The sequence below is a fragment of the Stegastes partitus genome, unplaced genomic scaffold, assembly GCF_000690725.1.
Source record: "Stegastes partitus isolate 25-593 unplaced genomic scaffold, Stegastes_partitus-1.0.2 Scaffold1040, whole genome shotgun sequence".
NCBI lineage: Eukaryota > Metazoa > Chordata > Actinopteri > Pomacentridae > Stegastes > Stegastes partitus.
The window spans coordinates 79,112-94,652 of NW_007578771.1; the positions used below are offsets into that span (position 1 = coordinate 79,112).

Genomic DNA, 15,541 nt, shown 5'->3' on the forward strand with positions numbered 1-15,541 from the left:
TGCAGAGGAAGCCCTGAAATTTATCTCGGCAAAAGTTATCTCACCGCTGTTGGATGGTCACCGCTGTCATCTAGAAGGCATCAGCATATTACTGATCGCTATCAAGGCTGCTGCAATATTTAACATCCTTAGTTGAATTCAGAGATAATAACCATGAGAGCAGATCACACGACAGATTGGTTGTGGAAGTTGCTCATAGGGTGAGGCTGTTTCATTTCAGACAGCAGCGTTGCTCCAACGTCTCAGAATTTGAGTTTATTCATTTGTTACTGGGGACTCGAAACTAAGTTCTGCAAAATGTTACGGCTGCATTATGAGATAAGTCTTAGCTTTGGAGCCATTTTAAGGGTTTTAAGAAATAGACCTCCAACAGCCATTAAATTTGGGAAGGGCACACACAAAATGTCTTAAGGAAAGGTCTACTGTTTAATTATTGGTATTTGAAATTTAGAAAACACTTTCAAACAAGGGTGGTATTGCGGCCCCAGAAAGTTCCTGTAAGTATATATATGAACATATCAATACACATTCCTACTAAAGAAAATACATCTTTGAATGAGAGGTAAAGCTGTCGAGGAATGATCAGCAACATTGCACATACAATAAAAACATACTCACGCCTATGCACACCTGTTTTTGTGGTCCTACGAGTGACTCCACGTCACCATTTGTGTAAACAGCAAAAAGCTGGAACTTTGGATTGCCACATTTGCCACAAATCAAATTAAACTAATGTTGGAGGCCTCATAAGTTGATGAAATGTTCAAAGACTGTATTTATGGTGTTTCCATGGTCCGCCTCAGCTCCACTCACGCTTCACCTCCTTCGGTCGGGCACTGCCAAGATGGCGACGGCTGGAGCCACCCCTCTAAGCTTCAAAACTGATGCTCAGAAAAAATATGGGTGTTGTCAATGTGGGTTCATCCATCTGTGTATACAAGCGATGTGTGTGATCCTGTGTAATTTGTTTTCATGACTCTCCTAATCTCAGGGAGATTTCGTGAACAAACTAACACGCGTCATTACAAAACAGCAATGTTCATAATTCATGAGTAGTGAAAAGCAATGACAGAGACGCCGCAGATTTCAGTGCTCGACTTTTCTTTGTTGTTTTTCAAACCGCAGATTCTTAAGAAACAAACACAAATCATCCAAGACACTGAAGAGAAAAAGCTCTGTAAAATTGGGCACCGTGGCCCGAGGATCAATAATCAAACAAACTATTCTTCTGTGGAAAAAAAAAAAAGTAAAAACACTTGATAAACAGCTGCAGTCTTTAGATGTACATTGCTATTGTGAGAGTAATAACAAACTGCATGAGACCAATTTCCATCCAGAAGAACTGGGGAGATAACGCGTTGTGCATTCTGCAATAGACTAATTCTGATATGAACCTATCTGCAGCAACAATTAACTAAGTAAAAAGCTGGCCAAGGATCATGGCTGGCACTGCTTAACAAGAAAAGGCAATATCTTGGTCCACATTCATTCCACAGACATACAAAATGATCCGTACTTCAGATATACAACAGACCCAAAGGTCAGCTTTAAAAGTAATATCAAAAAGTCAGCACTTCATACTGGAGATTTCTCTATCGTAAGGAGAACACATGCTTTTTTAGAACACAGGCAAAAATATATGAAAAGTCCTAATAACAGCTAGCAAGAAGTGAAATGAATTCATGGCATGTAGTCATGCGGTGCAGTATATAGTCCAGCCTTCATAATCGCCTTCTCTCCTGTGAGAACTCCCGATGATTTTGGGAGTGAACCGTCCTATTTGCATCAGGAGAAAAGTCAGACAAACCTGGGGATTGATAAAGAGGAGGCTATCCAATAATGATGAGATGTTGATGTAAAATTAATAAGACCCTTTCACAATCAGATCTGACCTTTCTGAGTGCTCCCATTTCCCCTGAATTTTTAAGGCGCATAACTAAGAGGCGAGTTCAGAGGGTGTAATGTGGCTCCAACATTTTCTTAACCTTTATTTATCATGGGAACAGCCTGGGAAGTTTGCTCTTCTCCACAAACACAAAGTTTGCTATTGCTACAGTTCTACCCCCATGACAAAAGTCACAGCTGCTGTGCAGATCTGCTTGAGCAGGTGAGATTTCAATGCCTTGCTCATGAGTAGGATTTATTTAAACAGGAAATAATACTACTGACTTCCCTAACCATGTTTTTAAGCTGTCAATCTGAGCCAGGACCTGTTACAGGTATATGTTTTATACAGGCCAGAGAGACCTTAGAAACACTGAGTGCTTTTATACTGCAAGATCCCAAATAACCTCCAAGAGGAACATAGAGAGGCATTTCAAATGCCCCGCAATCTCAGAAAGGACAAGTTTTCAAGTCCATCTTGAATTTTTCAGTACCTCTTCAAAACCACCTCAGTCCACCGTGAGTGTACCACATAAGCGACACACATTTATGACACGTGGGTACCTTGATTAGGTCTCCTTTTGACATTTTAAAGGCAGGTGCATAAGTGTCTCGATTAAAATAATCTACCAGGAGGAGTCAAAGTAAGCAAAACACTTGATCTTCCCGTAAAAGTCACTGCAGACGGGTTGAAAATGCTGCCAGCGACGCAGATGAGCTGCATTTGGGTGTTCACATACCTCTTCATTTGAGTGTGCACCTGTGTTTGTGCGTGCGGTGCCCCATAAATCACCATCACACAGCCGAGACTGCAACGACACATCTTCCCAATCATAAATTGGTGAGTGCTCGCAGAGTATGAATGTGTGTGTTTGTGTTATGAGTGGAATCATCCAGGCAACACACCGTGCTGACAGGGAATCCATCAAACACAAGTAAACACCAGGTTGTGTCTATAACTAGTGCACTATTTCCTGCACACCATAATTCACATCCATGATACAGATCCAATAAGCCCAAAAGCAGTTGGGTCCACAGGGGGATAAACTAAAAGGAGACATGGAATAAAAGGTACAGACAGCTAAGTATGTCACCTCAACTTAAGGTAAGAATATTTTGTGTCACTGAGTATAAAATATTCTACATAGGGGCGGCGAACCGATATATATCAGCCCACATTGTTCTGTCAGAGACATGTCCTATTGGCACATATGTTGTCCTATATGATTCTTTTCTGTGTGTGTGTGCAGAAGATAAGAAAAAGATGATAATTTAGAAACAGCCTCATCATACAGTTTGTCCATCCCTGACAATACTCTCAGAGCTGTCTGCAGCACATGTAGCAGCAGAGTCGATGGTGTAGTGGAGTAAAGCTGCTAACCGGCTTGTTAAAGGAAGCTAATGGAAAGCTAGTGAGCAATGCATATAAAAATAGGTTCTGGCATTGGATGCAAAAAGCAAGTATTAGTCAGGCTTTACTGCATCACATGGGTATATAAAAGGCAGATGAAATACGAAAGCAGTCCAGACATTTTCCATCTCCTGCTGAAACACACCTGAATCTACAACTTAAACCCAACCAAAAGAACCCTTTAATAAATGTAAAAACAGAAAGCTCTTCCAAGGCCCCCTACCAGTGGAGGCACGAATACATGCATAAACAGAGAGAAAAAGAAGCAAGAACGGGGGGGGAAGAAGAGACGAGGAGCGAAGGCGAGGAAAGGTAAGGGATAAAGGACAGACTACTGTCGACACGAACACAGCGGGCAATGCCCCTGGTAAATGCTGTGCAGTCAAGCGGCAATGCCAAACATGGGACTAGAGGATCACGGAGGAATACACGGTGAGAGCTGACATATTGAGAGAGACTGTAAAGAAAAAGCTGGATCCTCAGATGAGACTGGGATAACCTTTACCTGTACCGCTATGGACTTCTCTACACTATAGGTCGTAACACAGCCTCAGCAGGAGGAAAGCCTACTACCAGTTAAGCCAAGCTATGGCTTGCTGGGAATGCAAATGTAATTTATTTCAATTTAGGGGGAAAGAAGAAAAAAAGAAGAGAACGTGTGTGGGCCACTATGGGGACCACAGTCAAAAAGTGCTGCTGCTGCGTGTTGGTTCTGTATTGTGAGCAAGATTAATTATCTCATAGTGAAAGGCTGTGATACACTGTGCTTCTTACTGAAGTAATAACTTTTTTTTTACTTTTTCTCAATCACTTTCTCCATGCTCTGCTCCCCTCCTTCATTTCACTCTATTAAGGAAAATCTGAAGAATCCCTTGTCAAGAAAAAAGGCATTCTCCACAGACGATGAGACTGCTCAGGAAGGGTTGTGGGTAAAAACGTACGTGTGAGCATGTGTGTACCGAGCACTGTCACATGTCATTTTCATCACAGCACGATGTAGATACTTTATGTTTTATTCAAGTTCCCTCTTTATAACCAAAAAGAAAAAAAAAAAAAAAGGAGAGTCTTCACAAAAGAATCTAACCAACTGAATCTTGCAAAAAGCACAACTCCTGACAGAATGGATCAGCGTTAACGGACTCATGGACCACACACATACAAACAGTGGCGCCCTTACCGTGCACAGGTCCTTGTACTGCATCTTCTGGAACTTGGTATCAGCGTTTCCGGCACACAGCTCAACGTATCCCAGCACCACTTGGAACACTGTGTTGTGGATGGCCTGGGTGAAGTGCATGTGCAACTGGTCCATAGCAGTCTGCAGAGAGTGCCAAACACACTGTTATGAAAACTATCATGTCAAGATGTCACTGTCAGTCTGCCAGTGTGAATCTGTGAAGAGGCACAAGGCAGGGAAATTGCAAATCAAACTTTTTGGAGACACAAACTATATTACTTGATATTTTTTTTTTAAAATTATCTGCAGACATGTTATGCTAGCTAAACGACATGGCACAGAGAAAACCAAGGATGGCAGTCCACCCTGGGAACTGCGATGTTCGAGTCCAAGTAAAAACTGGCACTTTTGTCTCCAATTTCCATGATTCACGTCTCGGTGCAGTTCACTGCGGAAAACATAATTAATGAAGCAAAACGGACATGGAACAAATATGAAACACGGTGGCTTTGTAAGCATGTGATCTGGAGTTTTATTTGTGTCCACCTGATGGTTCTCCGTTCAATATTCTTTTTGCTCTGATGCTATTTTCACTAACTCCTGTGGGAAATTGCTCCACTATGTTTAACAGCTAGTCACCAAACAATATGTTTTTGACAAATTGTTGATTTAAGTGATTTTGATGAACTATAATGATGCTAAGCTTAGATGAGTAGTTCAATGACCATAAGAAAGTTGAAAATTGGACTTTTCTTTAAGTTTTTACAGATAAATGGTGAGAATCTTTAAAAACACTTGACATAAAACATGGTCATCTGAGCCAATGTAGCAGCCGCTTTAATACATTATGATTTCTTCATTACTGTATTTTCATCCATCCATTATCTATTCACCGCTTAATCCTCACTAGGGTTGCGGGGGACTGGAGTCTATCCCAGCTGACTCAGGGTGAAGGCAGGGGACACCCTGGACAGGTCGCCAGTCCATCGCAGGACCACACTTAGAGACAGACAACCAAGCACACTGACATTCACACCTACGGACAATTTAGAATCACCAGTTAGCCTCAACATGATTTTGGACTGTGTGGGAGGAAGCCAGAGAACCCGGAGAGAACCCACGCTGCACGGGGAGAACATGCAAACTCCACGCAGAAAGATTCCGGTGTCCTCACCAGGACGCGAACCGCCAACCTTCTTGCTGCGAGGCAACAGTGCTAACCAACTGCGCCACCCTGCAGCACCCATTACTGTATTTCTCATCAGTAATTAGAGATTTCATTTTGCAGGTTAATCCAATAATAAGAATAAGAATAAGAATAAGAATAATAAATTTTATTTGGAATGCACTTTTCATTTCAATGAAATCTCAAAGTGCTACATTAAAGATGTAAAAGGATTTAAAAAAAAAAAAAAAACAAAGAAAAATAAAGAAAATCTAAATTTCAGGGACACATTTAATTAAACACTTTGTTAAAAGAAAGATCTTTAAGCCGTTTTTAAAGACATCTACTGTCTGTGGAGCTCTCATGTGGTCATCCAAATGTTCCTCTTAATAACAATTTCACACACACACACACACACACACACACAAAAGCAGTGCCATCTTGCTCTGCCGCACTGTGCTCCGTTTGTGTCTTTCTATTTTGCGCCTGCTATCCTTTATTCCCTTTCAAAGTAAAGTTGCATCCACGACCATTTTCTGTTTCGCAGCTCCCACCCCCTCTCTCAGTGTGGGACTCCTGAGAAATGAGGACATCACAGTCGTGAGACACGTGGGCACAGTATTGAGAAACGCCCTGGGTAATGGGTGTTACAGCGCAATTTGATTTTCTTACCACAAGCTCAAGACCACAAAATGTTGTCCATATCCCGTCTGACTCCCCTGCTGCCACAAAAGTAATTTAAACATTTCTCCCCTTCTTTCTGAGGGAGTTTCACTTCATCTGTCTGAAAAAATAACTTGAAATTCGCTGGCTGTACAACGCCTGGACTGGAGAGAAATAAAGAGGGGGGCAACTATGGCAGCTCCCAAAATAACATTACTAATCTCCAGCCACCAGTCTTTATAGACGTAACTACGAATAAACTGCACAAGAAAACAGACCCATTCCTCTGCAGGTATTGAAACCAAACAAGCAGATGTTTCACCAGATAAAAAACAGGCTGATGACAGGCTACTTAGGCTGAGAGAAACCAGCGCATCGGAGCCAGGTAATGACAGCGGGAGACAATGTGAGAAGATATAAATGGACTAACGTTGTTTGTTAAAGTATGTTAAGTGCTTTGCGAGGGTGATTACCACCTCGAGTGACACAGGTCGTTTGTGCGTTGAACTGAAAGGCATCAGATTAGAAGTGTGCATATGTTAAAATTGAGATTCAAACACAAACTAGAAAAATCCTCTCGGGGTGACCTGATGGTGGTTAGGGCACATACCACATGGACGTCTATACCCTGAGCAGCGGATCTCCAGTTCGACTCCCGGCTGAGGACCATCTGCTGCGTAACACTACCCTGCTCTGCCTCCCATACTCTCCACTACCCCTTTCAAAATAAAGGCAAAAATGCCCCCAAAAAAATGTTATTTAAAAATCAACTACCTCCTATTTGTATTCTTCTACCAATAAGTCCAGTTGCAGTAACATCCACATCTGTTTAGACCTATATAATATATATAGCAAAGACTTTGAAGTGTGCCAGTTCATTGAGAGAAACACACTCCTCAAATTCGATGTATGTGTTTTGCTGATTTTCCAACACAAACGTTGTAGCCTTGACAGTAAATAATGCTTCAAATATGGCATCTACTGCAAAACCCAACAGCGCAGAACATCTGTACAAACACCACAGAATCAACAAAGATTCAAATCACTAATTTGGCACAGGGACAAATGTGAAATATGGTCACAACCTCTCCTTCTGTTCCTGAGTTATGTCGTTGAAAAATGGGTTTAAAAATGAGTTTTTACAGAATATTATGATGTAGCAGTAAAACTGAGCTTTGGCTTTTAACACAAACTGTCATCTCTGAATAATTTTATCCTGTTAAACATGTGTGAAATGTTGTCATAATTAGTGAATGAATGCTTGAGTCACGGCCAAAACAACATGTGCCAGTGACCACTAACCACCAAAACATAATCAGATCATCCAAGTGGATCCTTGTGCCAAATCTGAAGAAAATTCCTCGAGACGTTATGTTTGCAAGAATGAGACAGACGGACGGACAAAAACGCAGGGCCTCAGGTCACAGCTGTCAGCAGAGCAGTGGCATAAAAAAAGGCTAAATGTGACAAACACAGATGCACAGAAGGTGTAACAAACAGATCAAGACAACAACGAGCACTAAGGGGAGATGGCAAGATGTAGCGAACGACAACAACAGCTCCTTAGTTTGCTTCAGTGTCTGCAAACGCTCGCTATCACAGAGACGCTAAAAGTCATTATTCATTCTCAACAAGCCTTGATGGTGCAGCCTCCTCCTCCTCGGCGATGCCTTCTAATGTCAGGAGACGCGCAGCAGATTTATCAACGTCAGCGCCGGCTCCGGTTGTGAATGCCAGTGACGTGCTATGTTCATTACCGAGCGTTAACCTGAAACGAGCGTCTTTTCTGGTTGATCCAATAAGCTAACAATTACACTTTGAATTTTAATTTTTACTTTAACTTCTCAAAAGAAACCCTCAAAAGCTGATATTGCCAAAGGTAAAGTGGAGAATGTGACATAATTCGATTTTCTAATGTCTGTCCCACTAATTTGCAGATATTAAACTGGTTATGTAACACTTTAAAGCTGTACAGTGAAGTGCCATGTTTGTTAATCTACCCCATGTAACTTCATTTTTGGAAATGGGAGCAAAGGTTGAAAGACAGAAAGAAGGTAGTAATGAATGAGATAATCTGTGTCACTAAAGGTTACAGCTGATTTTATTCCACCCTGAGTGTTTTTAATAGTATTTTTTTTGTTGTAGTTCTTAACGTAAAGACTTCACAGCTTCTAATAAGTTGCCGTACCAGCCAAAAAGTCTTCCATATAAACAGGCCGTGTGTGACAGCGTCATCTCGGCTGATTTTTAGAGAGCTTATTTTGTATTTTCCGAGGATTATTTTGCAGAGTTTTGACTCCTTTTTGTGGCTGATTTCTGTGGATGACGGATGACTGACAGTAAGACCCCGAATTTACTCACTAGGGTGAAAACATGCCACAGTGGCAAAAAAAGGAATAATGATGTTTTCTGGGAGGGTTTAACCGGCCTGTCAGTGGAAGATTTTTCATATATATACAGTTAAAATCTAAAAGGTGACATAAGGTTGTGAACATAAGTTTGCCAACTAAATGGACACAAACCAGAAAGAGTAAAGGAGAGCAAATAGGAGAGGATCAGCCAACTTACTCAAAAAAAAATCCCTAAAGTTGCTGACATTTTTATTTTTTTAATTCCCTCAAAAAGTTCCCAAATAAGTAGAAGGAAAGAGTAAAAAAAAAAAAAAAAAAGAGGACATATGTAGCAATATGCTCAGCTATTCCCAGTGACCCTGTAGACTAGTAAAACCACTGACCTGTGTTTTACCCAGGAGCGTGTAGGCCAGCTGGACCTTGGTGTAGTGCGAAACATCAAAGTGCTTACAAGTCTTCGACAGGGCGACATCAAGCTGCTCCTGAAGCCAGAAATAGACAGATGACAAAGGAAAAGACGTGGGGAAAGTAAGGGGAAGAAAAAAAGACAGGGATTAGCAACATTAAGACCAGGGATTTAGATATAGATGTGCAGATGTAAAGTTAGCACACAAGGCCAAGGGCATGTAATTGGATGTGGGTATATATATATATATATATATATATATGTGTGTGCGTGTCTTTGACAAAGAGATAAGAAGAGAGGTAAAGAAACTAAGACAAAGTTGGAAGGAAACTAGGAAGCAGACCAAAAAGCCGACCTCAAAGAGAAGAGCGCTGACAAAGACTAACTGATCAAATGTCGTACGTCACAAAGCATTTTCTCAAGCCTTCTGTTTAAAACTGCACTCGAGACTGCAGCTGACACAATAAACAAATACAAGAATTATATTAAGGAAGTAACTCGTCAGTAATGTGATTAAAGAAATTCAAAGTGTGTTGGATGACTGAATAAAAAGTATATACTGTGGATGGGTATACAATACGGAACAAAAGTGAGTCAGATGATTTAAAATTGTATCACCCCTCAATTATTGCATTACTTCTAACAGTTGTGTATTTGTATTAAAAATAAAAAATTAAAGGTCCCACAGTAGGAACAAAATGTAACAAAAGTCAGTGCTAAGATTCAAACATTGTATTTTTTCCAATACTTTTAATGCTTATCTTTACTTTTGATGATGGATTTATCTTAAAACATTTGGCTCGGAAGATGTTTTTACTTTATCTATCTATATCCTTTTATAGAAACTGGTGTCAATTTGGCATGTTGGCCAAGCTTCTGCAAACTGGGAGTCATCTTGTCAGTGACATCTTGTCTCTATTTTGGTATATCTACAGGAATTTATAGTGCCACTCAAATGTAATCCTCCCAACACCTTTGGCACTCATGAAGTCCCAAATCATCACAGCTCCACGTTCACCGAGCTTCACTGTCAGGACTATGTATTCATTGTGTTACTCCTGATCAGGTTCATGTAATAAAAACGTGCTGGACCCCATCTGAGCCGAATAAATGTATGTGGGTCTGAGCAAAGAATGTGCATCCAGTATTCTTTAGGCTTAATTTTATGTCATTTAGCACAGTTTAAACTTGTAGTCTTGTGCCTGATTAGTGATACTAAGGCTTGTTCTATACCTCCTGATTACTGCTGCAACTGTGTTCAGGCTGATTCTGAGCTGGTCACTAATCCTGCATCCTTTTCTATTTTTATGAATCAGATGTTTCAGTTCCTCTGGAAACTTGTGCAGATAGACACAGCACATAGGTGCGAAACCAGTAAAGTTCTGATGGTTTTATAACCATGTTTATGCAATTAGGCTAGTTGGAAATCACAGGTGACCACATGTTTTTTACTTTGGAGTCTGTATTTTCAGCATATTATTTCTGAGGTATTTGTTTTTGGTTGTTCTTCAGAGGAAACTTGTCAGCCTTGAAATAATGCCATTATTGAGAGGTGATACAATTTAAACCATTTCATATTTAAGTGACATTGCACACTCACTTCTGTTGTGTGTTATAGGAAGAGCATTTGTGTATTTGTACATATTTTCTGTAATGAAGCACACTTGGAGGGGCTCAAATGGAGCAGTAAGCCCCTGACTGTGAGCCACATGTTCCAAAAACCTATTTACTAGAACTGACTTGCGTGACTGTGCTTTGTGCACATGTTTACTTTTATGATTTTAGAGGATTTCGAATTGCTTATTCTCTGACTCATGCTGACAGGTAAACAAACAAGCACCTTAGCAAGTGGCTAATCTATGTGTGCGCACATGCACTCCTCTTTCTTGTGTACAGACAAAACGGTAAATAATTAATCTACTCGAGCGTAGCAGCGGTGCAGAGAAAATTGCTTTGCATACCATTTATCACGCCCAAATATCACGACACAGAGATGAAACAGATATAATTTACTGTGCTTGCACACTCACAATAATGACTTTCTGAATGTGTCAATATTTGGCAGACCCAGAATGAGAGAGGCAAACTATCAAAATGTCAAAATGAAGTATAAATTGCTTCTTTCAGGTGACGGCTCCTGGAAAATTACATGGTTAGGGCAAAATATTATGCACTGCTAAATGTCTCTTTACCGGTATTGCTCGCAGATAATGGAATTACAGACAATGCAGGGAGGCACATACCTCGATTTGCTCTAGAGTGTCTTGCAGTTTGGAATTCAATTCACTGTGAAAGAAAAAAGAAGAGGGTGAGTGTTGAGTCAGTTCATTTTCATTATTAAACAACAGATTAAATATTTTTTATGGAAGGCATTTATCAGATGTTAAAAAATGTCAAAATCTGTTTTGAAAATAAATTAAAGTCTAAATTATGTAACAGATACAGATAAATAATAATTTATACTAAGAATTCAGTTATTTAAAAATACAATCAATCAGTTATTATTCATTCTTAACATGTCAAATTATTTTTTTCTTTTTTCATCAATTGTTTTTCTTTAATTCTTTAATAAATCCATCCATCCATTATCTATACACCACTTAATCCTCACTAGGGTCATGGGGGGCTGGAGTCTATCCCAGTCGACTCAGGGTGAAGGCAGGGGACACCCTGAACAGGTCACCAGTCTATCACAGGGCCACACTTAGAGACAGACAACCAAGCACACTCACATTCACGCCTACGGACAATTTAGAATCACCAGTTAACCCCAACATGTTTTTGGACTGTGTGGGAGGAAGCTGGAGAACCCGGAGAGAACCCACGCTGCATGGAGAGAACATGCAAACAGAAAGATCCCGGGTGTCCTCACTGGGATGCAAACCAGCGACCTTCTTGCTGCGAGGCAACAGTGCTAACCACCGAGCCACCTTGCAGCCCTAAATTCATTTATGGATTTGCCTTTTATATGAACCAGAATACCAGACAAACACTAGTAACACTATAACATAAACAGGGCAGTAAGTGGTGGATGTAACCACACTTTGAAAAGGCAGTTGTATTTTTTGTGTTCAAAGTGTTTGCCCTCTCTCAGGTCAAACAGTGACACCCATCACATAAATGTTGCTAACGCGTGTCTGTGTGTGTACAATATTATCCAAGACACAAAACACCTACGCATCCTTGGAGCATGCTCAGATTTTGCGTCACGCCGGAAATGCTTTCAACTCAAAAAGTTACACAGTGGCACCAAAAATCTCGACTATTTTGCAGATCCCAAGATATAAAATCCAATTCCCTTGTGATCCCCCTTTGTGCTGCATCCATTCATAATCATCCTGTGTTCCACCGCTTCCCCTGACTGTGTCCCTGCCTTGCTCGGGGTCTTTTTCAGGTCAGCCTGCTCTTATGTTGTTCCTTACGAGTCTGCAGTTGCCCAAGGGAGAGAGTGTCCTTAACAAATTGCTAATTAAGCATCTCGGCCTCGGTAAGGGATAGAGAGTGAGCGGAGAGAGGAGGAGAGGAGAAGGGGGGGGAGCAGAAAAGCTGAGAGGAGACTGCAGATTGAGTCCCTCATGTAATTTGCACGGCAGGTAACAAAATGAGCGTGTCGTTTCAAAACCTGATGCACTGTAACCCTGAGTGCGTTATGCATGTTTAAACACAGTGAAAGAAAGCTGTTAGCGCAACCGTCAAAACAAGACGACACACACATAATACTAATAACCACAATAGTCAGCAATAAAGGAGCATGTAGCTAATACTACACTGATCACGCAGAAGCAGCTATTTGAACTTCCCATGATAACTAGTCTGTTTACCATCAGTATGACACACAACAGCAAATGTCAGCTACAATAACCATTACTACCACACTACACCTAGATTCAGTAGGTGCCACAAGAATAATTCTGAGCTACAACACCAGAAGGCGAGTCATGGCCAGTATCCTCAGTGGAAACTTTGATTGGAAATACAGACAATAACACACAGAGGTTAGAAAGCTGGCTCAGCTAAACGGGGGTGAACTGATCAATGTCAGGTGCTGGCTACTGAAGAAAAGCATCTGAACGTTCACAAGAATGGCCCCGGAGAGTGCTAAACAAAAGCTCGCTCCTGGCAGCAAGACTAAGGAGATACACCAAAGGAGCACAGGCCAAGAGGATAAATGCCCAGTTATGGAACATTCTAGCGTACTCCCACACTGCAGCGTGGCAGAGTAACTGGAGCTGAACCACAAACTGAACGGTATTGGAAGAGCATATGAGAGAAAGGAGAAAAAAAAAAAAAAATCACCCCTTGTGATGAGTGCTAGAAATGTGAAAGTAAAGTGGGCTGCTGCAACTTCCCAGTAGAACCAGACACAGCAGAATGACGTCCAGCTAAAGGGGACAAACGCTACAACTTCATATAACCCACACTAAATGGCTAAACAAACTTAAAAAAAAAAAAAAAAACGATTCAGGTCAGATGAGAATATAGAGGTGATGCCACTCTCATGTCTGTATATTAAAGATGATGCTAGAGCCTGGAGATATTATAGATTGTAACGAAATTCTGTCTTATTTGTTGAAACAGAAAGCCTTAGATTAGCTTTTGTTTTGTGACCTTTGGACAAAACTTGTGCAGCAAACCTGTACAGCAAATAGGACGTTACAGACAGCAGGTGGTTATCTTGGCCAGGGTGAAAGCAGAGGGTAAAGGTTTTTCCCAAAGTTCAAAAATATGTCTACCACCACTGGTAAAGCTCACTTATATCATGCTTTCTTTAAAAAAAAAAGCCAACTCAATGGAATCCTTGCCAGTGGAACCAAGAAATAATTACCACACAGCATCCCCCATGAAACTAAAAATGATTATGTCCACATTTATATTTGTACATGGGGGCTGCAACGTGGCTCGGTGGTTAGCATCGTTGCCTCGCAGCTAGAAGGTCGCCAGTTCGCATCCTGGTGAGGACAACCGAGATCCTTCTGCGTGGAGTTTGCATGTTCTCCCCGTGCAGCGTGGGTTCTCTCCAGGTTCTCCGGCTTCCTCCCACAGTCCAAGAACATGTTGAGGTTAATAGAATAGAATAGAATAGAATAGAATAGAATAGAATAGAACAGAACTTTATTGATCCCTTTGGTGCAAACCTCAGAGAAATTGTTGATTGCTGGTGATTCTAAATTGTCCGTAGGTGTGAATGTGAGTGTGCTTGGTTGTCTGTCTCTAAGTGTAGCCCTGTGATAGACTGCTGACCTGTCCAGGGTGTCCCCTGCCTTCATCCTAAGTCAGCTGGGATAGACTCCAGCCCCCCACGACCCTAGTGAGGATTAAGCGGTGTATAGATGATGAATGGATGGATTACATTTATTTAAAAAAAAAGAAAGAAAAAGCTTAAGAGATGATGATTGGTTTATTTTTTTGCTTATGTTTGTTTTTTTCCTTTTGTACCACTTTTTTTTTTTTTTTTTGGCAGAGCCAGCCTAGCAGTATCCAAATTTCCACTCTTTCTGCTTAACTAAGCCAGCTGCCTGCTGGCTGCTGCTCCATGTTTAGCATCCAGATATAACAGTTGCATCAATATTCTCATCTCACCTTGAGCAAGAAATGCATTTCCCCCAAAGGCTGGACTATTATGTTGAAAAATAGAAGAATAAATGGACAGTTTCCAACAGCTGGGCCCCATATTATTCTCTACACAACCATTCAACTGCCAGTCAATAACTTGCACCTTCGTTCATGTCATCTGAATTCCTCGTACGTATCACAGCCAATACGGTAACCTGACCGATTTAACAGTGAAGTTCAAAAAAGGACTCCAAGAAAAACTAGTGCACTCATGCCACAAAATGAATCTATGAATAAATAGAACAATAAAAGGCCAACAAACTACCAAGAACTTTGATCTCTGTTCTTTTGAAGAATAACCACAAGAGGTCAACTGAAAGTCAATAACCGAGGTGACCTGCTGTTATTCTGTAGTCATCCCCTGTATTTATTACTTAATTAATGTCCACTTCGTACTCTTGTGCGCACAGATGTAGCTCCTCCCTATATACTGGCACCCTTCCATGATCAGACAGAATGCATAAATATCAGATGAGGAGAAAAAAAACCTTATTAACAATCTGTTCCCTGCAGGGGAACACAAGGACCGAAATAGAGTTACGTGGAAATCAAAGTTGTTTTTTTTCCCACCCCTTCTTTTCAATTATCACTGGAAATGAGCGTCCGTGGGGGCTGGAGGCGAGTCGCTCTGTGCTGACTTGCTGACTCGCGAAATAGGCAGTGTGTATTGTGCTTCCAAGGGTCTGCCAGATGCTCAGATTTTGTGCTCAGTCAACAAAGGGGCAAGGGAAGGGCTTCAAAGAGTGAAACACAGCGAGAGGGGACAACAGCAACCACAATTATGCAGGTGAGGAGGCAAAGGAGGTTAGATGAGAAGGTAGGGAGGAAAAGATTGAAAGATCGACGGAGTTTGGAGCAGTGAGAAAAATCG

General features: G+C 41.0%; 1 protein-coding gene across 2 annotated transcripts in view; it reads right to left on the reverse strand.

The window, feature by feature from the left end:
* Positions 1 to 15,541, reverse strand: part of vps50 (VPS50 subunit of EARP/GARPII complex) — a 127,231-nt gene that overhangs the window by 73,122 nt on the left and 38,568 nt on the right. For both annotated transcript variants that reach the window (XM_008295360.1, XM_008295358.1), the window contains exons 10-12: positions 11,301 to 11,343; positions 9,035 to 9,133; positions 4,473 to 4,613 (exon numbers count right to left, since the gene is read on the reverse strand). In XM_008295360.1, coding sequence (XP_008293582.1) covers positions 4,473 to 4,613; positions 9,035 to 9,133; positions 11,301 to 11,343 — 283 coding nt within the window. The remainder of the gene's footprint in view (positions 1 to 4,472; positions 4,614 to 9,034; positions 9,134 to 11,300; positions 11,344 to 15,541) is intronic.